Here is a 10,740-nt window from a genome sequence, read left to right as displayed (position 1 = left end):
GATATCTCATAGTTGTTTTAATTTGCATCTCTCTTAGGGCTAGGGATTTTGAGCATTTCTTCATGTGTTTGTTAGCCATCTGAATGTCGTCTTCGGTGAAATGCCTGTTCATATCCTGTGGCTGCACCTTCTCTAAGACATGTCTGTTTGTTCTTTTGTCAGACCATGGAATATTCAGTATTCTCCAATACTACAGCTCAAAGACATCAAGTCTTCTGTCATCTTATTTTTCTTCTTTTTCTGTTATCTTTAGTCATTGTCCAGCTCTCCAGATGTATAACAGGTGCAAATCTATATCCAGAGTGTGTCTATTCCAGTAATAACAAACCACTACCTTTTCCATGATTGAAGTGGTCCGATGTAATCAACCTGCCACCACATTGCTGGGTGATTATCTCAAGGAATGGTTCCGCAATAAAGACTCAGTGTTGGTCTCAGATACTGCAAGATTACACATTCAGCTAAGGCTGTAGCCAAGTCAGCCTTGGTGAGTGAAACTCCATATTGCTAAGCCCAGGGAAAATTTCTATTCTTGCCACATGATGTCTTTTTTCATGTGTCCATTAGGAGTGGCTGTGCAAAGAGGATGGCAAGTTTCCACAGAAGGTGCTGCTCTGACTATTTTATTGCTAAAATCCTCTCCTCTGAGCTCACCCTTCAGTGAGCAGTCACATGAATCACAAACATCTTTATTTCTTTCATCCATCTAAAGAAGTCTATTCACATACCCCCTTGTTACGAATTTCAATCATGTTCCTTCCAAATCCCTGGCCATCTAGGCAAACCATTGGCCACAGTACAAGAATGAATATACCTGTGCAGGCAAGACCAGAAATGACTCATCTGGCCATTTCTCCTTCCCAGCAAAGCGGTCAGGCACACTGCTTAAAGTTCTGTCCATTGGGTGGATTTACCTTCATCACTGTCCTTTGAGGAGGTCCTAAAAAGAAACTTCAGTTCTGTTGCTGTCCGTATTACGCAGAGCCATCTATAAATCAGGCATTCATTTTCTCTTCCTTAAACAATAAATCATAAGATACTCTCAAAGAGGCCAAAGGTGCCAATTGTTTCCCAAACATTTGTGCCTTCAGTTCCTACTTGAATCTGATATCATACGTATCACTTCCATTTAATGATAGAGTGATGCTGTGCACATCCAGCTAAACTTAGTGGGTCATTATAGGTAACTCAGGCCACATGGTGATTTGGTGGTTCATACTCAATCCAAAAGTTGTTGGCACTCAGTCTCAATCTAAAGGTTGTTTCTCAAAAGAAGAGTAGTTATGTTCAGAGGATGACAGGGATTTGTTCCAAAACCCTAAGGGTCTGTAATATGACTCACCAATAGGGGCTGGCCAGAGACTTAAAACAGAATCTCTGTCTGCCACTGACATTTCAAGCACCACTGGAACAACCAAATCATATGGCTCAAGTGACAGAGCAGTTTGCCCAGAAGCTTGAATCTGTTGTGGTGTCTTCTTTTGTTCTGGGTCTCAGTCAAAGCTAATGACTTTTTAAATCACTTAATGTATAGGCTAGAGTAGCATACCCCAATGCGGGCTATGTTGCCTCCAAACTCTAAAGCGGTCTATCAGGCATCGTACCGCCTTTTCAGTTGTGAGGGGAGCCAGCTGCAATAACTTATCCTTTATTTTCTAAGGACTATTGTGACACTCGTCTGTCAGTTTGCTATAATGTGGTGGCTTGTATGTTGCTGCAAGTTATGCCACCAATGTTTCAAATACCAGCAGTGTCACTCATGGAGGACAGGTTTAAGTGGAACTTCCAGACTAAGACAGATTCACAAGCATGACAGGCCGTCCACTTCTGAAATAGCAGGCCTTTGAACATTCTATGGACAATGGAAGAACACTGTTGGATTTAATGCTGGAAGCTGAGCTCCTCGGGTTGGAAGGCACTCAAAATGCAACTGGGAGAAGCTGGCTCCTCAAAGTCAAGTTTACTGTAATGAAGGGGGGGGGGGAGTAAAGCTTTCACCCACTAAAGGACCTTCATTTGCTGGTGTGACAAGACTCAAAAATGACGAGAAGCAGCTGCAAACGTCCATTGATAATTGGAACATTAAATGTTGTTTGTTGTTGTTAGATGCCATTGAGTCGAGTACAACTCGTCGCGACCCTGTGAACAACAGATGTGAACCTGCCCTGCCCTGTGCCATCCTTACACTTGCTGACACGCTCAAACCTATTGCAGCAGTCACTGTGTCAATCCACCTGGTTGAGGGTCTTTCTCTCTCTCATCAACCTTTCCAAGATGAGTTCCTTCTCCAAGGAATAACCTCTCCTAGCAACATGCCCAAAGTATGTGAAACAAAGCTTTATTATCTTGGCCGGCAAGAAGCCCTCTGACTACACTGTCTCTAAGATGTATTTGTTCTTTTGGCCACCCATGGGATATTCAGTACTATTCCCCAACACCACAGCTCAAAGGCATACATTTTTCTTCTGTCATCCTTCTTCATTGTATGAATCTAGGAAAGCTGAAAGTTATCAAAATTAAATGCATTTTGAACTCATGACTACTGCTATCCTAGGTATTAATGCTTTGAGATGGACTAATATTGGCCATTTTTAATAATCACATGATCAACTATTCTGAAAACAACAAATTGAAAAGAAATGTCATCCATAGTCAAAAGAATATTTCAAGGTCCATCCCGAAGTATAATGCTGTGAGAGACAGGATACTATCCATACACATACAAGGAAGACCTTGTGTATGCTTAATATACTGATGATGTTGGAGGTTTTGTGTACCTTCGAGTCAGAACCAATCCATAGCTTACCTTCCAGGGAGTTTTCAGAGGGAGTTAATTGCACAGGAGGTGATTACCCGTACTGATAGGGCTGAAAAGTATTAGTTTCCTCTTTCCAAGACACTTAAATATAAATGTAAATTCTAATTCAGTACATCTGTGAGGGGGAAAGGCAAAGTCTTAGCAGAGAAGGGAACCAGAATGAACCAATTTAAAGCCTGGGAAGGAATAAGAAAAGAAGGTGCTAACAGGAGGTGTATGCTGAGAGGATTTGTGGGATTACAGAGCCCTGGCACTCGGTATACATATGTTGAGCACACTAAGTGCGAGGCCTTTGTGTCCTGAATTCTGCTCACTTGAGTCCTGGAAAAGGGTGATGGAGGCTCTGCTCTGGGGAGGCAAGAGCCTGCAATGCATTGGGCACTGGAGGCCAGCCAGCCTCCAGTTATGAGATGGGAACTCACACAGCCTCAGATGTGCAGATAAGAACCAATCTTGAAGTTGGCTGACTCTGGGCAAGTCATTATCCCTCTGGACTAGTTTTTTTGGCTTTTGGGTTGTCTCCTGCATACTAACCCTTTTAGCTCTTGCCACTGCATTGCCTTGAGGGTTGGAGACAATGACAGACATAAAACAGTTTACATGAAAAAGACTCTGTTACTTCTGGGCTTAGGTTTATTGGAAAGATGAAGACCGTGGCATTTGCAGCCCTCATCGGTGTATTAAATGAATTAGAAAGTAAGAGGGGGCTAGCTGTTCCAGTTCCGGGAGAAAACTGTCCCCTTGAGGCAGAACCTCTGGGCTGGTGGTAACAAAGGACTTGGGAAGTGAATTGTGGAGTTAGAGAGATTTCTTTAATAGCTTCTCTGCCATTACACTGCTGTACGGAGCTCTGGTGGCCTAGTTGTAAGGAGCTGTTCTGTCAGCCCAAAGGCACATGGTTTGAATCCACTAGCTGCTTCGTGGGAGAAAGACAGGCAGTCTCTTGTGTGATTTAGTGCATCTGAAAACCCCCTAGAGGGTCGCTATGTGTTGATTCTGACTTGTACATAACAACAACAATAATGCTGTGGATTAGCATCTAATGATGCTGTGGAGAGCTTTAGGGGGCAACCAAGAAGGTAGGTAATCCACCGGAAATTGGGTGAAAGGAAGTCCTAGAAGACTGGAGTCTCCTTACCCAATGAGGTCACGTACGGTGGGGTTACTGGGAAGGTGGGTAGATAGATGTGGGCGTGGAAGCACAGCTGTGAACCATGCAGGCACATGCACATCACGTACCTACATGATGGAGAAAATCCACCAACTGGTGCTTTTTGCCACAACTTGGAGCTGTGCGCAGAGACTGGCATTCAGCACCACAGCCTCAAACGTGGGAGCACCACTCCAGGGCAGTGCTCTCTGAGAGAGGAAACAGGAATCTACAGTTGCCCACTCTGTCTTGGTCACTGATGGGGCACTGTCTTCAGAGAGCTTCCCTGCCTAGTGGGTGGCAGGGAGCCTCACAGGACCTCTGTCCCTCTCTCCTGCCTCAGAAGAAGAGCAAGGTGCACTACCATGTTGCTGTCATCATCAACTACCTGGGCCACTGCATCTCCCTGGGGGCCCTCCTGGTGGCCTTTGTCCTCTTTCTGCGGCTCAGGTGAGAGGCTGTTGGGCTGCACGCCCCCCCCCCCCCATCCTGTACATGGGCCTTTGTGGAGTGGAGGAGTTTCAGCGATGGGTGACTCTGGGGTGGGGCTGCTGGTAGGAGGGGATCCTGCCCCCTTATTTCAGTGGGAGAGGATGTCTTGGGCTACCTGGGACCTTTGGTGAATAACTTTTGTCTCTCTCTAAGACCTGCTAGGTGGAGGGTGGGGACAAAGATCAGGCTTGCCTTGTGCTGTCCACACCAAGCCAGCAACACCCACTTGAGGGGACGGGGATAGGAACTCCATGGAGTTTGTCACTTTCAGTTGGGAACTGACCTGGAGCCCCAGCACTATTGCCAAGAATGCAGGTGGCAGTGCCAGTCAGGGCTGTGCCAGGAATGGGGAGGGCGGGAGCATGGCTGAGAATTGAGCCTTCTCAACATAGACCCCTCATGCTGGTCCTTTATTCTGGGTGAGGGGAGCAGGATGAGAGTGAAGGCAGCTCAGAATACCCCCAGAGAGACTTCCATGGAGCCTACACCCTTAGGGATGGGGTGGGGACCAGCAGAGCTTGGAGTTCCTTTTATTGCTGGTCCTCTCTCTGGGGAGCCAGAGTCCCCTCTGCAGAGGAGAGACCTCGGTGGGATGTCTCCATGAGATGGCTCGTCCCCTCCCTGAGCCTGATTCCTGAACTTGATCTGCACCACAGTGTTCCAAGACATGACGTGGAGCCCAGCTGGTCCAGGTCCTGACAGACACATCCCAACTGGGCATCCTTAGACCAGTTACTCACCTCTCTGGGCATCACCTTCTGCCTCCGTAGCTAGTGAGGGGAATGCCATTTTGACGACTGTAAGGGAAACACAGAGCGCTTTACATGAAGTCAGTACTACACACATGGCAGCAATGGAGATCACTGACCTCACAGGAGGCTTGTATGTCTTCAGAGATTAGCTGCACCTTGACGTGGTTCTGACCTCAATCCTCCTTGAACTGCAGGGGAAGGAGGGGCCCATGAGAACAAAGGGAGGAGGACCTCAGACAGTGAGCAGCCCCTGGTTGAGAGGGCTGCAAACAAGAAGGGCCTCGCTGCTGTCACCTCCCACATGACCAGTCAGCTCTTCTCTGAGCCTCCGTTTCCCCATCCGGGTATCTGGGCTGGAATGAGACTGGGACCTTCTCCATCCCTCACTTCTCCCCTTGCTCCTGTCATCTGCCCATCCCTGCTGCCTCCAGGAGCATCCGGTGCCTGAGAAATATCATCCACTGGAACCTCATCTCAGCCTTCATCCTCCGCAACGCCACGTGGTTCGTGGTCCAGCTCACCATGAGCCCCGAAGTCCACCAGAGCAACGTGGTGCGTCCTGCTTGGGGCGGGGGGCGCGAGGCGGGGCCCAACCCAGAGTCAGAGGCTGGGCTTCCCTGGGGGACAGGCCTGGGGTGGGGGTCTCGCTCTCCAGAGGAGTGGAGAAGAGGCCCGAAGGTGGGGTGCTGCTCTGCCTCTGCTCCTCCCCCCCTCCCTGACTCATGGTTGTCTCTGGTGGGACTGGGGGTGGCAGGCCTGGTGCAGGCTGGTGACAGCTGCCTACAACTACTTCCATGTGACCAACTTCTTCTGGATGCTCGGCGAGGGCTGCTACCTGCACACGGCCATCGTTCTCACCTACTCCACCAACCGGCTGCGCAAGTGGATGTTCATCTGCATCGGCTGGGGTGAGCAGGGGCACCCCCAGCTGCCCACTCCTCACCCTCACCCAGACACAGGCCGGCTGGCTGGGGGCTGCAGGGCCATGGCTCAGGTGGGAGTAGTGGGCTGCACCCATAGTCCTTTGCTCCTGCTCAGGGACACCTTGAAGGGGACTTTGTGGGTGTGAGCTCTACCCTCAGGGCTCCCCTCAGGCCCTGGGCTGTACTGAGGTTCCCTAGTCCTTGGTGACAGCCCTGTCTCTCCCACAGGCGTGCCTTTCCCCATCATCGTGGCCTGGGCCATTGGGAAGTTGTACTATGACAATGAGAAGTAAGTCACCTGCTTTGCTGCTCTCTGCCTGACACTAAAGGCCTTTGACCAAGCCCGCGTCCCTCTCAAGCCTCGGTTTCTGTGTCTCTAATGAGGGACTGGACTCAGAAGCTCCCTAACAGTGCTCTGTCTAAGGGGTCCTGGGTGGGCAGGCATGGACCCCTTTTCTCTGCCTTGATGGGCTTTCAGAAGAGGCAGGCAACACAAGGGTTATGGCTGCCTCTGCAATCAGATTGCCCTGCTTCTGAATTGTGCTCCCTTATTAATTATCTGTGTAGCATGAGCTGGTTTCTGTGGCCTGCCTTGGTTTCCTTATCTGTAAAATGGGTAACCTAACGATAGCATCTACTTCAAAGAGTTTCTATGTGGGTAATATGGATTCACATATATACTAAGCACTCTGCTTAATGCACGGCACATAGTAAACTCTATATAAATACCTTCAGTGCATATTCAGACATGCATTAGCAAACGAGTTCGTGGATTTAATAAAAATTGTAAACCAGAGCATCAGACCAAACCAGATGCACTGTCCTCACATCATTTCCAGCTGCCAACAACCCTGCAAGGGCCCCATTGGGCCTCCAAGACCTGAATCTTTATGGAAGCACAAAGCTTTGTATTTCTCCCTCAGAGGAGCTTGTGGGTTTGAACTGCCAATCTTTCAATTAGCAGAAGAGCGCTTAACCACGGTACCAACAGGCCTCCTTGGCCCAGGCACTGTTATTAAGTGCTGTGGACTAGGACTTTTTAAAAGCTGTTTGGGGGAGTCAATCGCGTAGCTGAGATTGAGAACTCCTGAGCAAAGGAGGCAGGCGAGGTGGGCTTAGACAGCCTTTTGGGTCCCAAGGAAGTCACTGGGACCTTCTTCACTCAAGAAGTGATCCTAGGAGCCCACTGTTTGACTGGGGTTCAGGCAGCCTCCCACACACATTCATTGCTCTGCCACCCCCCTCCCCAGAGTCTCCACAGCCCACCTGGGTGCAGCAATGAGCCTGGAATCTTATATTCCGTGTTTATCCAGTGACTCCTTCCTGACTCAGGCCTGGCTGGCCGTCAGTTCATTTGCACAGCTGCAGAGTGGGGGCTTGGGCTCGGAGGGGGGCCAGTGAGACATGACTGGCACAGACTGGATGGTGATGTCCATCCGGACAGAGTCTGGGTCCCCAAACAGTAGCATCATGTGTCTGCGGGTGGCCACATGTGTGTGAGAGTGCAGGGGAGGGGTGGAAGAACGAGGTTTGGTGGGGGGAAGTGTGAACAGGGAGAAAGATACTGGGTGACCGCAGAGAATCTGGCTGAACAGCTCTAAACCCCCCCTAGTGGTAAAGTGCTGACACTTCAGCAGAAGGGATCGAGGTGTGTCCTCAGAACTTTGAGACTGAAAATTGACACCAGGGACCCCAAGAGCTGCTTGGACCTGGTCCAGAGATGGGCTGCTTTAGGTCTAGGCAGTGTTTTTTGATTGTTGGGTTTTTTCCTTTGAAAACCTGAGTTTTCCGCTCACTTGAAAATATTCAAGAGTTTTTACAGAGAAATCTATTTTTAGTTTGAGGACGTGTCCTAAGACCCAGACCTTTCAAGATCAATCAATCCTAATGAGCTTCCAGTTTGTGCTGGGCCCACCCACTTCTCAGATCTCCCTATTTCTTATTGGTGGAGAACTCAGGAAAATGCAAAGCTACCGATGCAGGACTCTGCCTTCTGCAGATGGCACCTGTGGAAATGTACTGATTTTCTTGAGCTTGTTTGAGGCTGCAATTAAACAGAATCAGACTGATAACTGTTGGACACCTAGGGCATCAGGCGGAGTGCTGGGACGAAGTAAGAACTGAAAGAGGGGTAACTGGAGGATACAGTGGTATATTGCATCCACACCTAAGGGTGGACACAGTTCACACTGTTCATTGGCCCCTCTGGTCTTCGCCACAATTCCCCTCCTCATCACAGCTTTACCTCTCATGAGAGAGGATTGCTGCCCAACTTGCAGATGGGATAACTGAGGTGCTGTGGTGGGATCAAGTGGTTTGGTCTCTGCCAGGGCTAGAATTAGAAGGCCCAGATCTGGCTCCCAGGCCTAGCCCAGCTTGGCCCAACCTCCACCCCGTGCTGTGGAGCCCTGTACCTAGATATTCTACCTCCCCTCACCCCGTGGTCTTCTAGGTGCTGGTTTGGCAAAAAACCTGGAGTGTACACTGATTACATCTACCAAGGCCCCATGATCTTGGTCCTGCTGGTAAGAACCTGGGTGGGGGGGTCAGGATCAAGGGGGCACAGTGGAGAGAGGCTGTCTTCTGCAGTGGACCCAAAGCATCCCTCAGTGTAGGAGTGAGGTTACCCAGTGAGGGGTCCCAGCTGAGAAGGGGCAATGATAATAGAAGCAGAGGAGGAACCTTAGAAAGGAGAGAAGCCAGACATGATCATACCGTTCTTATCGTTATGTTCAAATTCCAGATCAATTTTATCTTCCTTTTCAATATTGTCCGCATACTCATGACCAAACTTCGGGCATCCACCACATCTGAGACCATTCAGTACAGGTACCTGGTTTCCTCCGCTGTCCCCACCTGAGGTTACCTCAGAGAACCTGACCTGTGGCCCAGAGTCCCCCCACCCCAGGCCTGGTAATCCCTCTGCACCCTGGATCCCTGGGGCGGGGTGTGACTCTGGGCTCCCTCCCTCACCCCCAGGAAGGCGGTGAAGGCCACTCTGGTGCTGCTCCCCCTCCTGGGCATTACATACATGCTGTTCTTCGTGAACCCCGGGGAGGACGAGGTCTCCCGGGTGGTGTTCATCTACTTCAACTCCTTCCTAGAGTCCTTCCAGGTACTGAGTGCCCCCTGCCCAGCTGCCTCTCCTCCCGAGGGGCCAGGTCCGTACCCCTTCAATGGGAATTCTCCCAGGTCACAGCCCGCAGGAGCAGGAGCCTGGGGCACAGCAGCGGGCACCAAAGTTGGGACCTGTCCCCACCCCCTGACAGCTTCTCCCTCCACGCAGGGCTTCTTCGTGTCTGTGTTCTACTGTTTCCTCAACAGTGAGGTAAGAGCCCCCAGGGCCTGGGGCTGGCCAGGGAGATAGGAGGCGGTGTGCTCCGAAGTCCCTAAGGGGTTGGGTTTAGAGGGTCCCTGTCACCTCCCTGATCTGCTGATAACAACCTACTCCTTTGCTTTCTTGGGCAGTTGGCATGGGGACAAGAAGCAGGGCACTCCATCTCATCTGTGGAATGGCTTGCAAATTGGCAAGGGCTGAGCTCAGGGAAAGGGTCCCGAACAGGTTGAGGGTCAGAACCTTACTGACTAAGTATGGATTAGAAAAAGATGCCCATCTCAGAACACAGAGAATCAGCAGCAAATATGCAAATAAGTGATGTCCATGAAGTGCGCCACCTCCTGGGTGGCCCCTGCACGCAGCTCTACGTGCAGCCGCTCGGTTTGTGAGTGTGTTGGCCAAGGTGCAGCCCTAGCTCAGATGTCACTCTGTCCTTTGCCCAGGTCTGCTCGGCCATCCGGAAGAGGTGGCACCGGTGGCAGGACAAACACTCGCTCCGTGCCCGGGTGGCCCGCGCCATGTCCATCCCCACCTCCCCAACGCGGGTCAGCTTCCACAGCATCAAGCAGAGCACGGCCCTCTGAGCTGGGACTGGGGCAGATGATCAACGTGTTCACCTGCTGCCCTGTTAATGGGGGAGTGTCAGTTCCTATCCGCCTTCCACCCCCCAAGAGCAGCCGGCCCTGAGAGCTGGAGACAGCCTTCCTGCACCTCAGCTGAGCTGAGAGTTCTGGGCTTGTGAGAGTGGGTGGATGGATGGAGAAAAACCCACGGCCTAGGGATGGGCCCAGGGCCTCTGGCCTCCCTCACCCCAGCCCTCCCTGGAGAACCAGCTGGAAACCCAAAGGCACACACGGATTCCTCCATGCGGGCCTCTCCTAGATTATAGGACGACCTGGCCACCAGGGACTGTCCTCAGGGAGACCATGGGGACTTCTGTGACAGTGTGCGAGCCACCACAGCAATGCCTCTGGAACCAAGGTCATGTGGTCAGAAGCCCCAGTGATATCACCAGGTATCAGGTGGCATCATTAGAAGTTGTGTGACATCACCTGGTATTAGCGTTCCCAAGACACCGAGACTTCGTCTGAAAGAACAGCCCTATCTGGCTGCCTGGCCCCCTTGGGCCCACACTACACTACCCCATCCCAGTACACCCACACTCCTCCACTGGACAATACCTCACCCCACTCCTGTCACTACCCCCTCCTAGGTGTTACCCTTTCTGAGAAGCTGGGGGTGGGTGAGTGGCCAAGTTGTATCCTCAA

General features: G+C 50.9%; 1 protein-coding gene across 4 annotated transcripts in view; it reads left to right on the top strand.

The window, feature by feature from the left end:
- CRHR1 (corticotropin releasing hormone receptor 1) overlaps positions 1–10,063 on the top strand; it is a 58,887-nt gene extending 48,824 nt beyond the window's left edge. For 2 of the 4 annotated variants that reach the window (XM_006897813.1, XM_006897811.1), the window contains 9 exons: positions 4,312–4,418; positions 5,644–5,764; positions 5,967–6,120; positions 6,364–6,424; positions 8,588–8,660; positions 8,879–8,964; positions 9,115–9,250; positions 9,422–9,463; positions 9,916–10,063. In XM_006897813.1, coding sequence (XP_006897875.1) covers positions 4,312–4,418; positions 5,644–5,764; positions 5,967–6,120; positions 6,364–6,424; positions 8,588–8,660; positions 8,879–8,964; positions 9,115–9,250; positions 9,422–9,463; positions 9,916–10,056 — 921 coding nt within the window. In that variant the 3' untranslated portion in view covers positions 10,057–10,063. The remainder of the gene's footprint in view (positions 1–4,311; positions 4,419–5,643; positions 5,765–5,966; positions 6,121–6,363; positions 6,425–8,587; positions 8,661–8,878; positions 8,965–9,114; positions 9,251–9,421; positions 9,464–9,915) is intronic. The other 2 variants (XM_006897814.1, XM_006897812.1) reach the window with 2 other exon arrangements.
- Positions 10,064–10,740: the final 677 nt, after the last annotated feature.

This window comes from Elephantulus edwardii, unplaced genomic scaffold (genome assembly GCF_000299155.1).
Source record: "Elephantulus edwardii isolate Elephantulus edwardi_28Jun2011 unplaced genomic scaffold, EleEdw1.0 scaffold00216, whole genome shotgun sequence".
NCBI classification, from domain to species: domain Eukaryota; kingdom Metazoa; phylum Chordata; class Mammalia; order Macroscelidea; family Macroscelididae; genus Elephantulus; species Elephantulus edwardii.
Note: the sequence above shows the minus strand (reverse complement) of the source record. Positions and strands in the feature narration are given on the sequence as shown.